Source organism: Onychomys torridus, chromosome 2, assembly GCF_903995425.1.
Source record: "Onychomys torridus chromosome 2, mOncTor1.1, whole genome shotgun sequence".
Lineage (NCBI taxonomy): Eukaryota > Metazoa > Chordata > Mammalia > Rodentia > Cricetidae > Onychomys > Onychomys torridus.
The window spans coordinates 77,035,244-77,059,235 of record NC_050444.1 but is presented as its reverse complement, the minus strand read 5'-3'; the positions used below and the strand labels follow the sequence as shown (position 1 = coordinate 77,059,235).

General features: G+C 44.1%; 1 protein-coding gene across 1 annotated transcript; it reads left to right on the top strand.

The window, feature by feature from the left end:
• Positions 1 to 3,148: 3,148 nt before the first annotated feature.
• Actl7b (actin like 7B) lies at positions 3,149 to 4,550 on the top strand. The gene has a single exon (XM_036177184.1). It carries the CDS (start codon positions 3,208 to 3,210, stop codon positions 4,459 to 4,461), a length of 1,254 nt encoding a protein of 417 aa, XP_036033077.1. The 5' UTR covers positions 3,149 to 3,207; the 3' UTR covers positions 4,462 to 4,550.
• The last annotated feature ends 19,442 nt before the right edge of the window (positions 4,551 to 23,992 follow it).

Sequence of the window (23,992 nt, the reverse complement as noted above, 5' to 3'; positions counted from 1 at the left end):
CCCCTTTCTTCTTTAGAAAGAGATTGCATTTATAATCAACCTGCTTTAAATAAAAATAAATATTCATAAACAGTATTTTGGGAATTTGGGCATAGCTTCTCATACTACTTCCTGCTGGATGAGGGCTCTGGCAATCTAATGGTGATCCTGAGAAAATTAAGAATTATGGTCAAGTCCTGACTGTAATAGTCTGTGAGGCTGCATTGTCTGAGCCAGTTGCCTTGAAACCATTCCTGGATGTTGGATGATCTAGGCCATGGTGTCATCGGAGACCTTTTAGGGGGTCTTGGCTGGTCAAACCTGATGTATATTAACCTGGAACAAATCCATAGCCTCTTGTTTCCAGTGGAAACAAAAACAGAGCCTCCTTTCCAAAGCAACATATCCATAGATCCATTGATCCAAATTTTGAAGTCAAAATTACCTTTAAAATATACATATTGGTTTAACTGAGCAGCCCTTATAATCAAATGTCTTTCTGTAGTTAAAAATATCAAAGACAACACAATCTAGAGTCTCTGTGTGATATCCATCTTTATGTGGCTTATTTTTTTATACTACCTTTACTGTCTCTTTAAAGTCTTTATTTTTTAAAACTATTTCTTTATATTACTGTCTATATTCATTTTCTTCTCTCTTCCAAACCTATGTACATTTTTACACATAATGTAAACCATTTAAAGTCTTGTTGCATCTGAATCTGCCTTATTGTGAATCTATTGCTTTAAACTGCAGCATTCTCTGCCCACCTCAGCTTCCCAACATGGCAGAACTACATTTACCGCTAGACTCTGGGAGGCAGTGGGTCTGTGCCTCTATCAAAGCAGTGGGTACCCCAGAAACTTTTTTTTTGTCTGTATTAACAAAGGCTAAATCCAGCACGCAGTGTAATGTGCAGCTTGCAGAAACCTCTGTGTAACTGGCCGGGAATCTGCAGCCATGCCATAGGTCAAGCCCACACGCCACGAACCCACCATACTTTAGCTCAAGCCCAGATGTTGCAGAGTCTCAGCACCTGCATGAGACATGAAGCAGGAACCTGTTTTGGGCTCCATTTAGAATTGATTATTAAGTATTTTCAGGTTCCAGGTGGAAACTCAAGCCGTTGGAGGCCATTTGTAGCTGGAGGTTTTCCTGTGCTCACCCAGCACCAAGGACCCCACAGCCGCTTATAAAATAAGCACTCAGAAATTTATATTAATAAAAACTGTTTGGCCTAATGGCTCAGGCTTCTTACTATCTAGTTCTTATATCTTAACCCATTTCTATTCATCTATAAGTTGCCACGTGGATTGTGGCTTACTGGTACTTTTACATCTTGTTTCCTGTGTGTCTGGCTGGCGGCTCCTGACTCAGCCTTCCTCTTCCCAGAATTCTCTTCTCTGCTTATCCCACCTATACTATACTTCCTGCCTGCCAGTCAGCATTTTATTTATCAACCAAATCAGAGCAACACATTCACAGCATACAGAGCATTATCCACAGCACAGTCAAGGCTCCCTGAGCTGATAGCAGTTGTGTAAAGAGCTGAAGGAGGTGACCAAGGGATGTGAGTGTTAGGGATGCAATAGGCGCAGAGGACTTAGTCACATGACTGGGAAGTTAGTGCAGGGATCAGCAGGATGCAGTCAGGTACAGCCTGAGGCCTGTGGTGGTATATACATTTATTAAAGCAACCATACCCATTCACTGATGGACTGCCCGTGGCCATAAAAAATAGTGCAATCAGCATCACAAAGACTGGCCCAAAAGCTCAATGGAAATAAATGTGACTGTCCCCTTACAGAAGTTTGCTGACCTTAACTGAGAGAGGCTGCACAAAGGCCTGTGTGACCAGGGGAAGAGCCTGGAAATGTCAATGGGGTGGGTGGGAGAAGCAAGGCTGGTAGTGGAGAACAGACAAGTGCTGTGGATATCGCTCTGTATAAATAAAATGCTGATTGGCCAGTAGCGAGGCAGGAAGTATAGGTGGGACAAGCAAGGGAGAGAATTGTGGGAACAGGAAGGCAGAGGAGGAGACACCAGCCTGCCGTCCAGGGAGCAGAATGTAAAGGCAACAGGTAAAGCCACAGAACACGTGGCAACATGTAGATGAACAGAAATGAGCTGGGTTTAAGTGTAAGAGCAGTAGGCCTGAGCTAATGGCCGAGCAGTTTAATTAATATAAGCTTCTGAGTGATTATTTTATAAGTGGTTGTGAGGTCCATGGGGCTTGGCAGGACTGGAGAAAACTCCAGCTACAGACAAGTCTCATCAGGCCATGGACCATTGCAAGGACTTCCGTTCTAGGTGAGCAGGACTAGGAAGCACTAGAGAAATCTGGACAAATAGACACCATCAATCCGAGTTAGTTTTACTAGGATTTACTGCTGCTGTGATGGCTGGCAAGCTCTTCTGCCTCATTTTGGGGACTAAGTTAATGAGTAGATAACCTTATGAAGAATTAGTTTTGAACATAGACTTGCACTTTTTCATTAAGGTCATAGAGTGTGCATTGACATATGACCCAACTGAGTCCCATCAGTGTGAACATTAAGGTGCAGGTACACAGCTTTCCCAAGGATATCCAGTAGGAGTAGACAGCCTTCCTCCCCAATATGTGCTGCATACACACATTGACACCTAACATGCATGTCTGAGGCTGCTTGGCCATTATCTCTTTAGCTGGACATACTGATCCATACCCATCACACTTAGTGCAGAGGTCTTTAGGAGACCTTGTTAATTGGTGTTAGGTGAACTTTGGTTGAAGCATTACCACTCTTAAAAACTGTTTGCTCTTGAATTCTGAACCTCTATGCAGCTCTGCCCAGTCCCCAAGATTCTGCAAAATAACATGGGAAGCACCCGGTACTATGCCCGGCTTTCTGTATGGGTTTAAATTATCAGTGCCAAGGAGCAGAGGAGGAAAGGAATGAAAAAAAAAAAAAAGTCATTAAATGGCCAGACATGGACATGTGAGAGGGAGCAGAGAGCACCAAGGTCCAGTGTGGTGGTGGGTTCCAGAGCTGCTGGTCATTAGCTCTGTCCTGGAGCAAACCAGTTAGGAAGGCGTGTGGAGAGTGAAAAGATCAAACTCCCCCCATCTAAATGGACCATTCCTGGTGACATCACAACCCGAAGTGGTTGCCAAGGCACTGCTAGGTGGGCTCTCATTTTCTCCCCAGGAGCTCTAGGGTGTGGATGTAAGGCAAGGAAGGGAGGCAGATGGCGACAAAGAACAGCCCTAGCCCTAAGCCCATGGGCACAGCCCAGGGCGACCCTGGAGAGGCAGGAACACTGCCAGTCCCTGAGGCTGGCATCCGGGACACGGGTTCCACTCAACTGAAGATGAGGCCCAAGAAAATACGCAAGATCAAGGCGCTGGTCATTGACTTGGGCTCCCAGTACTGTAAGTGTGGCTACGCGGGAGAGCCAAGGCCCACCTACTTCATCTCCTCTACCGTGGGCAAGCGCAGTGCGGAGCTGGCAGCAGATGCGGGAGACACCTTCAAGGACACTTATGTGGGCCATGAGTTGCTCAACATGGAGGCATCTCTGAAGCTGGTTAACCCACTGAAGCACGGCGTTGTGGTGGACTGGGATTGTATCCAGAACATATGGGAGTACATCTTCCACACTGCCATGAAGATCCTCCCGGAAGAGCATGCGGTGCTGGTGTCCGACCCTCCACTCAGCCCCAGCAGCAATCGGGAAAAGTACGCAGAGCTCATGTTCGAGACCTTTGGCATCCCGGCCATGCACGTGACCTCCCAGGCGTTACTGTCCATCTACTCATACGGCAAGACCTCCGGGCTGGTGGTGGAGAGCGGTCATGGCGTGTCACACGTGGTGCCCATCTCCGAGGGGGACCTGCTGCCGGGCCTGCCCAGCCGTGTAGACTATGCCGGCTGCGACCTCACCAATTATCTCATGCAGCTGCTCAATGAGGCAGGACACAAGTTCTCCGATGATCACCTGCACATCATAGAACACATCAAGAAGAAGTGCTGCTACGCCGCGCTGCAGCCGGAGGAGGAGATGAGTCTGGGCCTTGAGGAGCTGCGTGTAGACTACGAGCTCCCGGATGGCAAGGTCATCACCATCGGCCAGGAGCGCTTCCGCTGCTCCGAGATGCTCTTCAAGCCCTCCCTGGTGGGCTGCACCCAGCCGGGCCTCCCGGAGCTCACGGCTGACTGCCTGGGCCGCTGCCAGGACACTGGCTTCAAGGAGGAGATGGCCGCTAACGTGCTGCTGTGCGGTGGCTGCACCATGCTGGATGGCTTCCCCGAGCGCTTCCAGAGGGAGCTGAGTCTCCTCTGTCCCGGGGAGAGCCCCACGGTGGCCGCTGCTCCCGAGAGGAAGACGTCGGTGTGGACCGGCGGCTCCATCCTGGCCTCCTTGCAGGCCTTCCAGCAGCTTTGGGTCAGCAAGGAGGAGTTTGAGGAGCGGGGCTGCGCAGCCATCTACAGCAAGTGCTAAGGGGCGGGCCCCACAAGCAAGAGCTGGAAGCAGAGGCTCCCTCGGGGGGCTACTCTATACCTTTACAGAATTTCACATAAAAGTTTAACCTGTAACAATCATGTCTGGTCTGGAGTTCTTGGTCGAATCCGATAGCAGGTGGTGACAAGTTGAGTTTAGAGATAACTGCCTTCTCCTTAGTCTGAGTGTATGTGCCTCAGAAGTGAGACATACCTTCTCCTGGGCGGCAAGATGGATGCCAAGCTGTCTTACCACTGCCGTGGCAACATTTCTTTCCAGAAAGGAAGGTAGCTGGAAGGTGGCCCATCCCGGAGCAGAGAGAGTCTCGTTAAAATGGCTAGTGCTGGAGTCAAACCAGAGTGAACTAATCCCAGATCCTTTAGGTCTCTGAGCCCATGCGTTCCACTTCCTGGTGCCAGTTCCAGTGTTGTGTCCGACCTCCAGCTGCTGTTTATAATAGTCTCCTTGCAGCAGGGGTGCACGGAGGGGCCAAGATCGGAGAGGCCTCTTAGTGAAATATTAAAAGCAGTGCCCCATTTTTCCCCTCACAAAAGCACGACTACATGAGAAGGTTGTTCGAGGTTTTAGAGAATGTCTGAAACATCCTAGCACAGAGGTGCAGAGACCTGTGAGTCTCCATCTGACATTACTGTCTGGTATGCTCACTTCTGACCTGTCCCTGGGGTTAGGCTTGGAGTGTCTCGAGAGCAGCAATTGTGCCTTCCTTGTCTGAGTTTTCCCAGAACCCAGGGAAACGACTCTTTAAAGTGAGACAGATGACGCAAGTATCTCTCCCTCATCTTACAGACGCTGACAGGGAGCCCCCAAGATGCCAAGGCTTATCTAACACTCACCTGCCTACAAAGCTTGAGTCTCCTATTGTGTCCAAGTGCCCCCTTGGCTTTCTACCTTTGGGCAAATTACCAATCCCTCTCTTTTTAAAGTATATAAATTGCTCTCACATAATGAGAGAAAAATGGATTGAAATTTCTTAGTAGTCAGCTTTAGGCTTTAAAATTAAGGTCAATGTTTTAGCAAAGGAGATGCTTGTCTTACCTGAGGCTTCCAGAGACTTGAACAAGTAACGGAGTGACACAAGGTGGTGAAGTCCTACCACTTGGGCATGGCAAGATACCTGTCCAGGCTGCCTGCTCTCGCCTCACCAAAGCCAGGTGTGCACCAAGTGTTATTTGTATAAAGTTTTTGTTTGTTTGTTTGTTTTTCTTGGTTGGTTGGTTGGGTTCTGCCTCCCAAGAACTGTGATTAAAGATGTGACACCACATTCAGCTTGTACAAGGTGTTTTAAGAAATCAACTTGACTTCAATATTCGTCATTAAGAGTTTTTTGTTTGGAGGCTGAAGAGGTGGCTTGGTGATTAACATCATACATTGCTCTTTCAAAGGCCCCAAGTTTGGTTCCTATAACTACAGCCCCAAGGCAATCCAATACTGCTGGTGGGCACCTGCACTTGTGCACACATACCCACATATACATAATTATTAAAATCTTTATTAAAAAGGAGTTTTATGGTTAACTATTACATTTTTCTGTCTGATCAATGCGAAGTGAAGGTAGAGATGTGGCCTGTGGTTTGTATGCTGGGACTATTTGTAACGGCTCACACGAGTTGATAGTTAAGTATTGAGGAGTAACTTCACTGTCCAGGGCAGGACAATTTATACCCACAGAGCTCATCAGCCTCCCCCAGCTTATTTAAAGGGTGAGATGGGTATGAGTAGACCATCATCTGTGGAGGTAATTACAAAAAAACCACAACAGAACCCAAAGCTGAATGGACCTGCTCTCTAGTCCATGCCTGGGGAAGAAACAAGGAACCCACATTTGAAAAATTCTCTGAGCAATTCTAATAGACACTTTATTAAATTGTTCAGAAAACTACATAGTACATCCTGTCTATATTTCAAGCAAACTGGAAAATTACTTGACATTGGTGGGACAAGCCAATAGTGTTGGTAACTACTCCCTGCAGTCGGGACAGCTTTCTCTATATCCAAGCTCTACTTCTCCCTGGGTACCACTCATCTGTTTGTTCTCCTGGACTGTGCTTCTGGATATGCCCAGGTGAGCTGGCTAGTTTTATGTCAGCTTGACACAAGCTAAAGTCACCTAAGAGGACTTGAATTAAAATTCCTCCGTAAGATCAGGCTGTAGGCAAAGCCGGCATTTTCTTATTAATGTTTGATGTAGGAGGGTCCAACTCACTACAGGTGGTGCCACCCCTGGGCTGGTGTTCCTGAATTCAATAAAAAAGCAGGCTGAACAAGGTAGGAGAAGCAAGCCAGTAAGCAGCACTCCTCCATGGCCTCTGCTTCAGCTCCTGCCTCCAGATTCCTTCCTTGTTTGAGTTCCTATCCTGACTTCCTTCAGTGATAAACAGTGATGAAGAGTAGGTCAAATAAACCCTTTCCACCTCAAGTTGTTTTGATCATGGTGTTTCACCACAGCAATAGTAACCTTAACTAGGACAGAAATTGGTATTAGGATAGTGGGGTATTGCTGTGACAGACGTGACCATGTTTGTGGAAGGTTTGTGGAACGGCTTTGAACTTTGGGGGAGAAAAGCCATTGAGTGTTCAAAGCTTAGTGGGCTGTTCTTTGGGGACTTGGAGGAAAGGACTGTTGAGAAAAATGCAGACAGTGGAGGCCTGGCTTGTGAAGTTTCAGAGGGAAGTTTAAAGACTATCAGGGACCATTTATTATTTTAAATTAAGATTCTGTGGTTCTGGTTAGCTGGGGCTGAAGAATCAGCTGCAATTAACAAGGTACTAGAACCACTAAAGTGAAACCTTTGATTTGCTGGGATACTTGATGGAGCTGTAGCTAAAGGTTGGCACTGGGAGAGGCCAAGAGAAGCCATTGATGAAGGTGCAGGATTAAAGAGGTCATGCAGAGTTGAGGTTGGCACCATGAAGAGAGCCTATGTGTCCACAGGAGTCTGGAAAAGGGTATCAATGGATTTTTTAAAGATATAAAATGGGGAGAAATACACTCATGGATACAGAACAAAGTAAACAGCCATCATCATCCTGCATTCTGCCCAGGGGTGAATGGAACTAGCTGTCCAGTCTCTGACCACCTCAAGAAAATGAGAGCCCACACCTCCTCCTCAGTTTTAAGCAGTCATGTACCCAGAAAAACCATGCCTCTATTGGGCTAGATACCCCAAGGTCATTGGCTGAGCAAATTCCCACAACACTTCCCCGTTTTGTCTAAGTAAGAGGTTCTAAACCTAATACAAAGTTATATCCAATAAGAACAATTATCAAGTATTGTCTAGAAGAAAGAAAAGATAATAACATAAACAAAAATAGGACTACAACCAACAACAACAACATCAAGTAAAAAACATACACTAAATGTCCAGGGCAAAGGTAATTGGCAAGTTACAGAGATTATTCCAATAGATGTCCTACCCTGAAGAATCTAGATCTTGTACTTGGTATGTTCTTAACTAAGATGTGAGAGGACTGTAACTGTAACTATCTAGTCTTCAACCCCATCAAAGACCTGAGAAGGAAATAATTACCTGAGTGAGCAGGAAGCGCAAGCAAGCAACTTCCAAAATACGCAAGAAATGACAGAGACAGCTGGCTGCCTGGACAGTCACCCAATGTTTCTCTGCAAAATTGGGGCATCCACTTTTGGCTACAGGCCTAGAATCTGACAGACCATTTTCAAAAGCAGGAAAGTTTGAAAGATTGTCCTACCTTGTCTTGGCAAGGTTTAGCAGTTGTTTTTCATCTGTATCTTGCAGAATGACTGTCAGTTTCTTCTGCAAAGTAGGAACCTGAAGGACCATCTCACCTTGCTTTGGCAAAGTTCAGTGGTCACTTTGCTATGGGTCCTGCATTTCAAGTTTACATACCTATTGTCAAGCAGTCGAGGCAAGGACACTTTTTATGCCCAGTGGCTAACTTTTGCCACAAAGAAAGTAAACCCTGTATGGAGTTTCTTTGATGCCCATCATCTTCTCTGAAGTAGATTGGTGCTGCTAGGAGCAGACATGTCCCATAGTCATAAAAAGTTTAAGTTTTTAAAACATTTTAAATGCCATATTCTGTAGGTCTTTGAAGTGTTTGAAGATTACTTATCTGTCTGAATACCTCCTATACCTAGAGAACTTAACTAACATGACTATAAGTTTGACTATTAAGTTGTGGGTTTTTGTCTTTTGTTTTTTGTTTTTGTTTTTGTTTGTTTGGTTTTTTTTCTTTTTTTTTGAGGCAGGGTTCCTCTCTGTAGCTTTGGAGCCTCTCCTGGACTAGTTATGTTGACCAGGCTGGCCTCAAACTACAGAGATCCACCTGCCTCTGCCTCCCAAGTGCTGGGATTATAGGTGTGCACCACCACCACCCAGCTTTAAGTTGTGTTTTAAATTATATATTACATTTTTAAATGAGCTGCATAAACATAATACACTAAACAAGACTAGAAATATACATACAGTATAATAAAATTAACTTTAAATTTGCATCAACAAACCAAAATCCATACTAATGTAAAATATGTAAGATTAATAGTTGTTTTTTTGGATTAAAGTAGATTCAATAATCTACCATTTTTTCTATCATTTCTACATCATATTCCCCCCTTTTTTTTTAGAAAGAGATTATGACCAATAACACTTTGTAATCAAATCCCCTAAACAAAGACAAACATCCATAATTTTTTGGGGGGGGAATGTGGGTATAGTTTTCTAGGCTACTTCCAGCTGAGTGGAGGTGTTGGTAATCTTTGGGGGACCCTGAGAAAATTTGGGATTATGGTCAAGTCCTGACTGTAGTAGTCTGTGAGGCTGGACCATCTCAGCCAGCTGCCTTGAAGCTGTTCTGGATGTTGGAGCATCTGGAGCATCACTCCTACTGGAGACCTCTCAAGGGGTTTTCCTTGATGGAACCATATTAGCCAGAAAGGAATCCATAGCATCTCATCATCTGTGGAAAGAAAAGCAGAACCTCTTTTCCAAAGCAACATATCCTTAGACCCAAATTTTGAAGTGAAGGTAATTTAAAGATATATATGTTGGTTTAGCTTAGCAGGCCCTATACTCAAATGTCTCGCTGTAGTTAAATATCCCAAAGACAATACAATAATATACAGTATCCAGACTCTCTGTATTTTCCATCTTTACATAACTTTTTTATGTTTCTTTATTCCCCTTTTAAGGACTAATTTTATTATTTTAAAACTGCATCTCTCTCTCTCTCTCTCTCTCTCTCTCTCTCTCTCTCTCTCTCTCTTTATGAGCAGGACCTGCAGGTTAATGCACTGAATGTGTGAATCTCTGGGACAAGTCTGAGCAAACCTGCTGCAGGTGGGGAGAGTTGTGTGAAACAGTGACTTGTGGCTGATTGCTGGTGTGGTAAGTGTGCCAGCAGCTGCAGAGGCTGGGGGCAGAGGCCATGCAAGTATCGACTGGCTGGTGGAGGTCAACAGAGCTGCATGTAGCTGTGTGGTGCAGTGTGCCCCACATTGGGTGCCACCTGTTAAGAAGAGTCTTTTAAAGGGTGTCAATGGATTTATTAAGATATAAAATGGGGAGAAATACACTCATGGATACAGAGCAAAGGTAACAACTGTCATTGTTCTCTGTTCTGCTTGGGGGTGAATGGAACCAGCTCTCTGTCTCCGACCACCTCAAGAGAGTGAGAGAGAGCACATGCCTCCACCTCAGTTTTAAGCAGTAATGTACCCAGAAGAACCACACCTTTGTCGGTCCAGATATTCCAAGTTCATTGGTGGAGCAAATTCCCACAACACCTATGAGAGTTATTGGTAAAAGTGCAGCCCAGTTTCAGCAAGGGACTCCAGTATTTTGGAGATGCCAGTACCATGGACTGACCACCAAGGACAGCAGCAATGGTGGAGTGGAGTGGAGCTGGCCTGACCTTAGGAAATAGCCTGTGTGTGCTGCAGAGGGCGGAATTGGAGAAGTGACCCTTTGGAGGAGCCCAGAAAATCTTGAGTGAATGACAGACATTGGAAATTGAGTTATTTACAAAGTTGGAGATTGTTTTTGCTTTGTTCAGATTGTGACTATGCCCTGGTTCTTCCCTCTTGAAGTAAGAAAGTATTTAATTTTGATTTTGTAGTAGCTATTGAAAATTATCAGCAAACCCAGAAAATGTTGGCAAAAAATAAGCTATCAAGCTAATCACACAGGGATGGGGAGAGGGCCCAGTTAGTAAAGTGCTTGCTGGGTGTAGCAGGGAAAGCCCATGCCAATAGGGCTGGGAGGGACAGAGGGGAAGGTCCTTAGTGCTTGTTGACCAGCCAGTTTAGAGAGACCCTGTCCCAAACAATAAGGCAGAGAACTACAGAATAAGATGGATCACCTTCGAACCCCATACATGCATGTGCACACATTATCAACTCCACCCAGTGTAAATACACATGAATACACAAACACAAATAATAAAATATAGCATGCAAACTTTAAAAGCTCACTGGATGGGCTCAGAAGCTTGGTAGAAGACAGTCAGTGAACTTGAGGACAGATCAATGTAATTTCACTAATAGAAATGGAATATAGAGAAAATATAGAGAATATAGAGAAAATATAGAGAAAGGGGGCAGGGTGGGGAGAAAGTTCATCAGGTAAAGGTGATAGAATTCCTAGCCACTCCCCCATGACCGCACATGTGCTGGCAAGATGCTTAGCATTCCAGGGTCTTACGTTCTATGTAATCCATGTGCCACATGGTCATGTAAATTGTATGCAGTGTGATCATGTAATCTATGTGAAAACATGGCATAGGTAAGCTCATCTGGGCATGTGCGGGGAAATCCATAAAAGTGGATCATGTACATTCTTTCCCCCCTCTTCCTGAACAATCTTTTAATAGGCCTAAGCACATCCCTTTTGTCCCCCTTCCCCTAATAAACTCTTATAGTAGATTTTGTTGTGCCTTGTGGCTTTTTTTCACATAGTAAACAGCACCTCATAATAAATAACAAAAGGTGCTTGATGTCAAGCCTGATGACCCAGGTTCAATCCTCAGAACCTATAACGTGGAAGGAGAGAACCAACTCCTGCAAGTTGTCTTTGGACTTTACCTATTCTACCCACTTTGCTGTGTGTAACACACACACACACACACACACACACACACACCACAATATAGAAATAAATGTAAAACAGAAAGTGCCAAGAATCTTACATTCCTACCATCAGAATTCCAATAAAAAGAGAAAGGGTATGACCAATAGTGTGTTCAAAGAAATAGTGGTGGAACCCCCCCCCCAAATTTGACAAAAGATAAACAGATTCCAGAGTGAATCATGCCTAGTGGTGCATACCTGTACTCCCAGCACTGAGGAGGCCGAACCAGGAGGATCAAGAATTGCTCCAAGTTCAAGGCCAGCCTAGTCCATATAGTAGGTACCAGAGCAGTTTGGGCTACAGAGTAACACTGTATAAAACAAAAACACAAAACAATAGCAAATCAAAGAAGGACAAACCAAACTACTACCAACTAAAAAAAAAAAAAAACCCAAAACAAAACAACAGCAAACTCTGCCCAAACACATCACAATCAAACTAGACGAAGATGCTTTGAAAGCAGATGGAGAGATTAACGCCTTGCTTGTAGAGGAACCCTGACTTAAATGACAGCAGACTTCCCAGGGGAAACACAAACCAGAAAGACGTGACACAATAATTTTCTTTTCTTTTTCTCTCTTTTGGTTTATTGAAACAGAGTAGCCCTGGCTGTCCTGGAACTCATTTTGTAGAGCAGGCTGGCCTCAAATGCAGACATCTGCCTGCCTCTGCTTCCTGAGTGCTAGGATTAAAGGTGTGTGCCATCACACCCAGCCAAATAACTTCCAAGAATGGGAAGAAAACCAAACCAACCTGTCAGTTGTGAACTGTATTTCTAGAAAAGGTCAATCTTACAGGAAGGCCAAAGAAAATTCTTCATATCAGAAAGCAATGATGATAGATGAGGGAGTGAGGCCGCAGGCAGGAAGAAGCTACCAGGATGGCTAGAAATGGGGAAGCGTGGACACCTATTTGATTGCTATCAACCTGGAGTGTTTTCAAATCATATTTGATAGTTGAAGCAAAAATTTATAATTTAATCTGAAAGGGCACTTAAGAAAATTATATCTGAAATATGGGAAGAGTGAGGTCACCTAAAGGAACATAAGGTCTATAGACTTGGGGGATACTTGCTCACTGTGGTCTGTTTTATATGCTTATGTTGTATAATAGAAAATTACACAAATTGATAGAAAACATTATAAGTAAGACCAAATTCTTAGAAAGTTTATGAAACCCACAGGCAAGGTAAGATAGAGGGGAATAGACAGTGGAGGAAACACATTATATATCCTATAATGGTATTTCAGCCCATGATGGACGGCATGCTCAGTAGAGATCCTATGATATATCACCCAGCAGCAGTACAGCCTTCTGTAAATTTGCTTCATGTTGTCTATGCAGATAAGGATAATGTCCTTGGTGATGGCAATGGGATGGAAGGAAACTGGGTGCCTCAATGACTGTGTGGAAGCAAAAATACCAATCTGAGCCTTGAGACCACTAACTGACAGGCCTCCATCTGCTTGGTTAATATTACTTATTTTTACATGTATGGCTGTTTTCCTGCATAGTGTACCACAGGAGTATAGTGCCTGCAGAGAGCAGAAGAGGGTGTCACATTCCCTGGTGCTGGAGTTATAGACAGTTGTGAGCTGCAATGTGAGCTCTGGTCCTCTGGAAGAGCAACCAGTGCTCTTAATGGCTGAGCCATCTCTTCAGCACCCTCCCATCTGCTTTAAACCACTTGATCTTGGCGGGGGGGAGGGCTTTGAGATATTGCTGTGGAACAATCTTTGTATACTGTAAATATGTATTACTCTCATTGGTTAATAAAGAGCTGACTGGCCTATAGCTGGGCAGGAAGAGATTGGGCAGGAGAGACAGAGTAGGAGGATGCTGAGAAAAAGAGGAGCGGAGTCTGAGGAGTCACCAGCCAGACACAGAGGAAACTGGAACTGTGCAAAAATGAGGTAATGAGTCATGAGCCGCAAGCCATGAGTCATGTGGCAGCAAGTAAATAAATAGAAATGGGTTAATCTAAGTTATAAGAGCTAGTTAAAAACAAGTATAAGCTATTGGCCCAGCATGTAGTTAATAATAAGTCTCTATGTTGTTATTTGGGAGCGGGCCTTGGGACAGAGTTGACTGGCCACTCTGATGAAAAACTCCACTTAAAAGATATAGAAATGAATCCTTTAATTTATCACAGGGGACTACAATATGAATTGGGTGATATTTTAGTACAGCACCAAAGATCCTAGGCCAGTCCAAGTGGCAAATTGTGGCAAATTACTAGCCAGTCCTACATTTCTCTATGCTTTGTTTTTTTTGTTTTTTGTTTTTTAAATGATAGTTTCCTAAGGGATGCTTGTAGCTACTTCAGTGGTTCTCAAGCTGTGGGTCACAACCCCCTTGGGAATCATATATCAGATATTTCTATTATGATTCATAACAGTAGCAAAATTACAGTTATGAAGAAACAACAAAATAATCTTATGGTTGGGGTCACAACATGAAGAACTGTATTAAAGGGTTGCAGCATTAGGAAGGTTGAGAACCACTGGCCTAGTTGCGGGTGTGGGGTCAAGGGTGTCTGAATTGTTAGGTGGATTGTTTGGAGAGGGGTATTTATATATAGTACATGCAGGTAAAGGAACAAGGCTGCCACATGTATTACTATAAGTGGAAGGTGTCTATTGGCATCCTTTTGGAGAGCCTGTTCCAAGACCAGGGTATGCCAAAAAAACAAAACAAAACAAAACAAAACAAAACAAAACAAAACCCACAAATGTGGTGAAGACTAGACGTTTCTATCTGAGGGATAAATAAGGAAACACACACTTTCTGATGGTAACTTTCTTTTTTACTTCATCTTGAAAAAAATCTCTTTCTGAAAATTCTGTCTCTTCTCAGCTACATTCTTTACATGCAGCTACATATCTCTCTTTACGTACATACATCTCTCTCCTGCACAGCCACACATCTCTACACACAGTTACATCTCTTTCACAGTTACATCTCTCTCCTCAGCTATATCTACCTTCTACACAGACACACATCTCTATACACAGTTACATCTCTTTTAAGATTGATTGGTTGATTGATTATTATTTATTATGTACACAGAAGAGGGCACCAGATATCATTACAGATGGTTGTGGGCTACCACGTGGTTGCTGGGATTTGAACTCAGGACCTCTGGAAGAGCAGTCAGTGCTCTTAACCTCTGAGCCATCTCTCCAGGCCTCTGCATCTCTTTATTTCATAGCTCCACATATCTTTTCTCCATATATCTCTTTTTGCCTACACTTCTTCTCTCTACCCTGCTACACTTCTTCACTCATAACTTGCATTTCTCTTCTACATCACTCACTCACTCACTCACTCACTCACTCACTCACTCATACTCACTCACTCACTCACTCACTCACTCACTCACTTACTCACCTCTTCACACACATCTCTGCCCTACACAGCAAAAACTCTGGACAAATATGAGTTACATTTTAAGGGTCACAACCATTTATTGAGTAAACAATAAGAGAGAGAGCCATTCTGATACACATAAGGCATCACAGTTTCTCTCAGGCTTGGAATATCACACTGACTGGGCATGGTGAGTAAAGCAGGCATGTAGCTCTGAGTGGTTAGGGTTCCCAGACAGAGAGTGACATTGAAATTCAAGACTTAAACAATAAACAGTTAGTTGGCTGAACCTTGAGGTTAGGAGTGTGTACAGAAAGTCAATTGTCTCAGGGAGTTTATGTCTTAATGTTATCAGCCTGACTTTGGTTCAATAAACAGACACCTGGAAACTGTCCTTGTGCAATTCATCTCCTGGGGCAACTAGTCTATTTTGGATTTGAAAAAGCTGACTTTGTAGCTGAGGATATTGTCATTTTCTTATGTCAGCCTGAGTAATAAAAAACATCCCAGTACTATTTCTATTAATCAGAATTGTACAGCTTAAGCAGAAATCATCTTTCTGACCATCCACAGCTATATGAATACCCAAATGATGGAATATATACATGAGATAAACACACAAGCAGTGGGAAAATACCCTAAGCTGTTTTTAAGGAAGAAATGTAGTGGCACATGAGAAAAACTATAGACAGAAACAACCAGTCATTTACAGTCAGTGACCCCACAGTCTTTGCTAAGTGGTGCTCCCCATCAGAGAGTTATTCAGCTGGTGGCTGAACCTGTTGAATACTAGTTGTCACCTGCTATATACTCCCAGGGTGTGGGGTCCAACAGTAGCTCCTTAGTAAGGCCTTACTCAAGGTCAGAGAATCTGAGCTTACTTTACCCAGCAGGGCTGCACAATAGGATGATTTGACCATGGGTGTTGTTAGCAGGTGTTTTGAAGGGTCTATTCTTGGCTGTATGTTGTGCTTTGATCTTAAAAGGGGGGAGGTGTTTTGCCTCTCCCCTTGGCAGTGTATAAAAATCCCATTAGAATAAAATTCTGGGTGACTGGGTATTGCCCAAGCGCCCTCCCAAAGTTATCCTGTGTCTCTGTGTTTCTCTCTGTCTACATTTCTATCTAATACTTCCTCATTCCTATTTCCTCCCCACAATAACCCTTTGACAGGTCAGAGTTGGACTCCCACACCATGGCCTCTAGCAGGTCTATAACCCAAAAAAGATGGACTGTTGTGTTCCATGCTAGTCTGCCTCAGAACTAGCCTCCATCTACAAGGAACAAATACTTAATCTGATGAAGTCAGGTTATCTGGTTACCATTAAAATGGGTGTGTTGACAAGCAAGGGGAGACTTGTGACCTGATTTGGGAGAAGGAAGATGTTTTGGTGAAATCTAGGTGAATGGTAGTATTTTGATAGGTTGAGGTGAAGCAGGGCTGTGTGTCCGGTAGTAATATTAGGTATTATGGCAAAGCAGAGATGGTGTATCACCTCTTAGAAGCTGCACATGAAGACATGGATTATTAGGTCCCTTAACAGCACCTGTGTCTGGGGTGCAAACCCAGGCCACTTCTCTTTGTTTAAGTGAATTAGGCCTTGCAGCCAAGAGCTAGTTCTTACTGAGATGCTTTAAAGAACCTGCATTCTTGGAAGAGGAGGTGGAAAGACTGTAAAAACCAGAGGGGACAGAGGACACCAGGAGAACAAGGCCCTCTGAATTAACAAAGCAAGGCACATATGAGCTCACAGAGACTGAAGTAGCAAGCACCCAGCCTATATGGGTCTACACCAGATTCTCTGTGTATATATTTTATAGCCATTAGTTTAGTATTTTTATAGGTCTCCTGACTGTGAGAACGAGTGGGTCTCTGACTCTTGTGTTTGCTCTTGGGACTCTTTTCCTCCTATTGGGTTGCTGTGTTCAACTTCAATATGACAGTTTTTGCTTCATCTTATTATATTTTCTTTTGTCAAGAAAGAGAGAGAGAGAGAGAGAGAGAGAGAGAGAGAGAGAGAGAGAAAGGAAGGAAGGAAGGAAGAAAGAAAGAAAGAAAGAAAGAAAGACAGAAAGAAAACTTGTACTTCACTGTGATAGTGAAAACAAAACAAAACACCCTGCCTTCCTAGCCAGGTGTGGTGGCACACACCTTTAATCACAGAGGTGGGAGAATCTCTGAGTTTGAGGGCAGTCTGATCTACAAAGCAAGTTCCAGAACCTCTAGGGCTAAATGGAGAAACCCTGTCTCAAAAAACAAAACAAACAAACAAACAAACAAAAAACCACCCTGCGACCACTCCATCCCTGAACCCAAGAGATGGCTCAGTTGGTAAAGTGCTTGCCTTGCAAGCATAAAGATGACCTCAAAACTCACCAAAAAGTCAGGTGTGGTGGTATGCTTATGAAGCCATCACCAAGGAGGAGAGAGAGGTGGGTCCCTGGGGCTTGCTGGCCAGCTGGCCTCCAGGCCAGTGAGGTACTCTGTCTTAAACACACAAGGTATCTAGCTCCTGAAGAACAACACCAAAGGCTGTCTTCTGGTCTCCAAAAGTATGTGCATACATACATGCACACTTCTACACAAGGGACACACACACACACACACACACACACACACACACACACACACACACACACATACAGAGAGAAAGCCCTAGCTCTATATTCCCGTTCAGCCACAACTTTAGAACACTGATTTCTCAGGACTCAGGCAGCATTCCCCTACACTGAATTCAGCACGAGTCTGGGCAGCTGCAGGGCTTCTTTGGAAAACTCTCTTTTTTTTTCTGTGGCCTTTGCAGCTGGCTCTGTGTTCTTCTCATTACCAAGCCTGGCCAGTGGCATTGCAGGGTTTCATTTCTCAAGTTCAAATCAACTCTTCTGCTCTTGTAATTCAGTCTCCTGCCCGAGGCTCTAGCCAAAAAGAAGCTGCAGTGGTGTGAGACTGTCTGGAAATAGTTGACTCCTTCCGTTTCTCTCTCCTTGCAATTTGGGGGCTGCCATGCAGCCTAGATTTGTTGCCAAAGGAGAGACTCATAAGGGACTGGATGGGGAAGAGGCCTCTGGGAGAGGGATGACAGGTATCATGAAGATGTGTGCAAATGGTAAGGGGTGTGCCTCAGGTTCCTGCTCTGTTCCTGGCTGAAGCCTGCAGCCAGATTAGCTGTGAGTGCAGCTTTGGTAACTGAGTCTGTGCAGACAGAGATGCTAAAGAAAGCATGACTCTAGTCTTTGAACTTCTGCTTGGCAAGCCTGGGAAAGATGAGGGCCCTTTGACTCCTCAGCTCCTGTGCCTGCCTTCTCCAACCCTGGCCAGCACCCTTTCTGAGCCCCAGCTGGAGTCTTCCTTGCTGCTGTCACCAAAGTATGACAAAGTGTTGTTTTTAAAGTCTAGTGTTCACTTTAGGACTGCAGTGAAGGAGCTGGTTTTGTTTGAATGTGAAGTGGTCCCCATAGGCTCATGTGTTTGGACACTTGACACCCAGCATGTGGTGCTGTTTGGAAAGTTGTGGAACCCCAGCCAGGCTCAAGGCAAGGTCTCCAGCAGACAGGATGGAACTGCAGAACCCAGAGTCTCAGCTCCTTCCAAAGAACCTCAGATGCTGGCATAGCCAAGCTCTTATTAATGGCCTCAGGTGTGGCAGGTTCTGTGATAGGAACTCTAATCTAATTATGATGGTGTTCCCTAGAGGTGGAAGGGGATTATTTTTTAAATATCTTCTTCCCCTTGGATGAGTATTACATAACAATTTTACAAGGATTGTCTTGCAAATAACTATCATGAGAAAAATATCTTCTTAGTAGATAGAGTTGATCTATAGATTTCCAACTGCAAAATACTTATTGATAACACTTTCATGTATTTTCCCTTAGACTTTGCTGTTCATATTTAATAGTCAAGTCATGTATAATGATATGTTAAGATATGCACACACATTTTTAATGGGTATAAAATACAATGCCTTATAGCAAGTACTTTCTACATTATTTTATATGTTCTCTAAACATCATTTTCAATGCCTACAGTGTTAAGTTCACTTTTCTTTGATATTTAAGTGATTTGTTTGTTTGTTTGTTGTGAGACAGAATCTCACTATGAAACCCTGGATGACTTTGTTTATGTAGACCAGGCTAGCCTTGAATTCACAGAGGTCCATCTGTCTCTGCTTCTGAGTGCTGGGATTGGAAGTGTGCATCACCATCCCTGGCCTAAATTCTTGATAGCATAAGATGTGACTTAACATCTTTGTGGATGATCTTACCCACTAATGAACAGTCTCATTTCCAAGTCATGAAGCTTGTCATGACCCTTAAGCTTGGGGCTCTACTTTTGGGTCACCTCTCTCTTTGTGGGTGTGATGAGCCACCCTTATGCTTCAAGTGTCTTGTGTCTCAGGGGTGTTTTCCTTTGTCTTTTCATCCTCCCTGCTTCCTCCTTCCCTCTCTCCTTCCCCTCTTTTCCTTCCTTCTTTGTTCTTTTTTATTCAGACAGGGACTCACTCTGGGTCCTGACTGGCCTGGAAATAGCTCTATAGACCAGGCTGCCTCAGACTTTGGATGATTCTCCTGCCTCTGCCTCTCGAGTGTTGGGATGATAGGCTCATGCCTTCACACCCAGCCCGAGGTGGATTTCTTTGGACAGCATGTATGCAAATCTCTGCCTTTCAGTGAAGAGGCTGGACCACACTGTTATGCTGTCTCTATGTCTACCTTTACCGTTGTTACATCTTTTCTTTGTTCTTTTTTTAAAAAAAGTTTTGCTTTTGGATATATTTCAGATAATTCTGAAGCAGGAATTTTTGTTTATATGGTCCTACAGGACTAGGTTCTCTGCTCCCACCACTAGGGTCTCTGAGATTGAACTCAGGTAGCCAGGCTTGGGCATAAGAGACTTCACCTGCTGATATGGCTCTCTAGACTTGTTTGGTTTCTGATTTGCTCTTCTTCACTCTGGGTTATCAAGCCTCTTCTTTTCTATTTTTTTATGCAAATGCCTTCTTTTCTATTTCTTATGCAAATGCCTTAGGATTTAAAATATTCACCCTTGTCACTTTACTTACTAGTTCTTGATATGGCCTCATGTATCCCAAGATGGTCTTGAACTCTTGATATTCCTATTTTCATCGTCTAACTACTGGGACTACAGCCATGTGCGATCGTGCCCAGTTTTTGATAACTTCCTTTTAAGTAGTCATCGTCAAATAATATCATTCTACTTCAAAAGCATGTGAAAACTTAAACCAGGATGCTTTTTCTATCATCTCTGTAAAAGTTGTATCTTTTTCAAATTAATAAAAATGTAATTCATAGAAGAGTCTTCTTTGCACAGAACTATTAACACATCTCACATAAAGTCCCTCGAGCACCCCCTTCCTTAGAGGCAAACAGTGAGACTAGTTTGGCAAACATCCCTCCGAACCTTTGCTGTGCATTTACATTCATTTGTGTGAGTAGATACTTAAAATATGCGTAGTTTATTTTCTTACATAGAAGATAGCATGGTGCGTATCATCTTACAGTGTGTGTCTTTTGTTCCAACGTGTCTTGTTGGTCTACCCCTAGTAACACATCCAGATTGCCTTCATCATTTTGAACATCTTTATGGTATTCCCATTAAGTGGACTTCCCAGTGTTTTGTTAAATTGAGGGGTGTTTGTGGCTTACTCTCCATCATAGCCCACAGTGCTCTGAGAAAGGGGTCTCTTGACACGCCTTATTGTAGACATTTGCAGGAAACTGCCCAGAGTGCACAGCTGCAGGTAGAATTAACTTCAGTAACCAACCCTCCAGGGGAAGAGCAGAGGCAGGGTGAGGCCTAGAAGGTCCTAGTGAAAGTTAAATTGTAATTCATAGGTGGTGGCCAAACGCCCAGGTGAGGCTGAAGGAATGTGAGAGGGTGGAAAGCCTTGGGAAGTTTCTGGAGAATCTTATAAGGTAATGGCCTCACATTTGGAATCAAGGACTTCCAGGGGAACATGAATGGATTGTTATTTTTACACCTTGGGAACAAAGAAAACACATTTACTTCATCAGAGATAAAGGGTCTGCTCAGAGTCATACAGAGGGTAAAGGGCTTCTTATTACCTCATTGTGGAGTGAATGGCAACCTAGTGGAATTGTGAAAGTCACTGTGTCTACAGGCCTGCTGGTGATGCACAGTCACCATTCACAAAGAAGAAAGACCTTGGGAGCTGAGACTCACTCACTCTATTAACTTGAGCCCTAAACACTAATATATTTTACCCTTGCTCTAGGAGGCCGAACAGCAGGACTCTGTTTACCCAGAGTCTCCCAAAGACCACCAAGAGACCAAATCCGATGCAAAAGCAAAGAGTCTTTGTATTGTTATGAGTTATCTCGGGACTCTGTCCATCTGATGCAGCAGCAGAGCAGGAGAGACCCTGAGTAGCAATGGGGCAGGGTATTTTTAGGGAGTAGAGCTGAGGAAGCTGTAGTGGGGGCTAAGAGGCAGGGGGGTGGACCACATGGCTGCCACCTCCACTCCCCTGCAGCCCACTCTCTTCCTCTCTCCAGATTCCTGTGGACTGCTTTCTTCAACAGCATCAAAGAAGTCCAAACGAGAAAAGCAAACAATCCAAATTACAGGATAGCCGAAGAGACCCACTTCTATGTAAACATTGCCAGTCTGCTGCGAAACAAACACTGTGGAAACATAGAGGCTTTGGTTTGGATCTGAGATGTGCGAGATGGCCATGCTTATAAATAGTCTCTCAACCACCCAGTGGAGCCTCTTCTCTGTGCCTGTAGAGGATGAGGGCTGGGCATACTACCCGCATGAGGCTGTTCAGAAAGCCATCCAGGTCCACTCCATAATCATTAACTTCAGGCAAGAAAACAAAACAAGCAAACGAAAACAAAAAAATAGCCAAGAGTAGAGATGGGTCATCCATACAAAACGTTGGCATTGGGAGGGTTTCTTAGAGCCAGAAAATGACAGAGGTGACGTTGGAAGTGGTGTCTCTGCAGGCACTTGCAGGCTGTCACAATAGGAGTCCTCATAGTGGCCCGTTTACAGGCAGACACTGTGAGACTGCAGCCATATGAGCTGTCTTCTGAGGACTTGGGAGCCGGAAATGCTTAAACCTAGAGGGGTTCCATTGAGTTCACTACCTCCCTGAATTGAAATGTTTGAGATGGCTCTTCAAAAAGGCAGATCTCGAAGAACTCCACTCCAAGTCCAGCATGGAATCAGGGAGGACCTGGGATTCAGAACATTCAATATCATTCAAATGACTTAACGGTGCTCAGATGCCTGCCTGCGGATGTCACCCTTCCCCTGCCACTTGTCCAGTTACTTTGCTAGGATGGTGGCACGTCTTACTGGACAACACTGCATACATTTCGCTGAATCTTTTCAAGTTTTGCAAGTCAAAAAAGTCAAATATTGGCAATTTCCCATGATTCAACTTAGTGTATTTAGTTTTTGTTTCTTAAATCACAATGGAGGTCTAAAAAGTGAGTTACTGAGATCATTGACTGGATACGTTCAGGGTGAAGGGTCTCCCAGGAGTAAACATTAACTGACATGTGACCTAGGTCAGAGGTTTCCATGCCTGTAAGTTTAGAAAACATTTCAATGGAAACTTAAGAATTATTCTTTTGAAGAGGGTTGTTATTGCTGATGGTGGCCAGAAGAGGGAGTCAGGTTCCCTGGAGTGAGTAACACTTTGGGTGCAGGAACCAAACTCCAGTCCTCTCAGGCCTGAGCGGCAGGCATTTTCATTGCTAATCCATCCTTCTAAGAATTCTCAGGCATGGTTTATGAGGAAACAGGTCTTCAGGTCTTAGAGGTAGTGTCGCTGTTTTTCATGTTTCCAGCCTGATGCTCCCCACCCAGGGTCTCCACAAACCTTGTGGGAGAGGTTTTCCTCTAGACTGGCAAAAGGATGCTGTTGTCTTGAAACAGAGTCTCTACATGTAGCCTTGGCTGGTTTGGAACTTGCTGTGTAGACCATGCTGGCCACAAACTCATAGACATCTACCGCCTCCATCTCCTGAGTGCTGAGATTAGAGAGAGGCATGTGCCGCCACAGCTGTTAAAGGGGCATTAAGGCAGCCATCATGAATCTTTTCTAAAATAAGGCACTTCGTTTTCTGCTGTTTTACAGAATCTCTGAGACTGGGAAATCGATAAAGTAACAAGGGCATGGCATGAACATCTCGCTTCTGGTGAGGGCCTAGTGCTGGGTTAAACATGGTGGAGAACCGAGGAACCTGTGGGATCATGGTGGAGAGCCAGTGTGAGGGGCTAGACTTGCTTAACACTTAACAAACTACTCCTTTGGTAATTAACCTGGTCTTTAAAGAAGCACATTAAGCCTTCTTACCGATCTACTCACCTCTGGAAGACCTAATCTTCCAATGCTACCTTACTGGAGACCAGATTCCCAACATTAATTTTGGAGGACACTTAGAGTACAGAAGTCATCAATTAACCAATGAGAAGAAAACTGAGTGGATCACAGACGTAGCACACAGGTGAATTAAGTTTTGAACTTGAAAACAACCTGGTACTGTAAGAAAGACTATACATCAAACTGCATTTTAGTCCTTAATTAGGGTTGTAACTTAATCAGTCAGTTGCACGATCCTGGTCAGATCAAGTGACCTTCCGCTATCTGCGGCTCTAAAATAACGAGGATGTTGCAGAAGTGTGTGAGGTCCTGCTTCTGAGGAAGGTGTAAGAGACCCTCAGAGCTGCACATGTCCACAGGAAGGTCTCAATAAGTGGTTACTGTGAGGGAATTCTAGGCTGGAGGTTATTCCAAAGACGCATAACAGCATCTCAGATAATAGAAGACTTCCAGATACAGAACCCCCAACCCAGATCCGGATCCAACAACCTGTTCACACACTCAACTATCCTAGGGCATTTGTTGCAAAGGGAAAAATTCTTGGATGACGTGAAGCTGGCATATCCACCTCGAGTGCCAGCAGGTGCCAGTACAGGCTAAACTTTCAGAAGGGCTGGCTGCTCTGATTTTCACATCCTTCTGTCCCTCTGTGTGAGTCACGA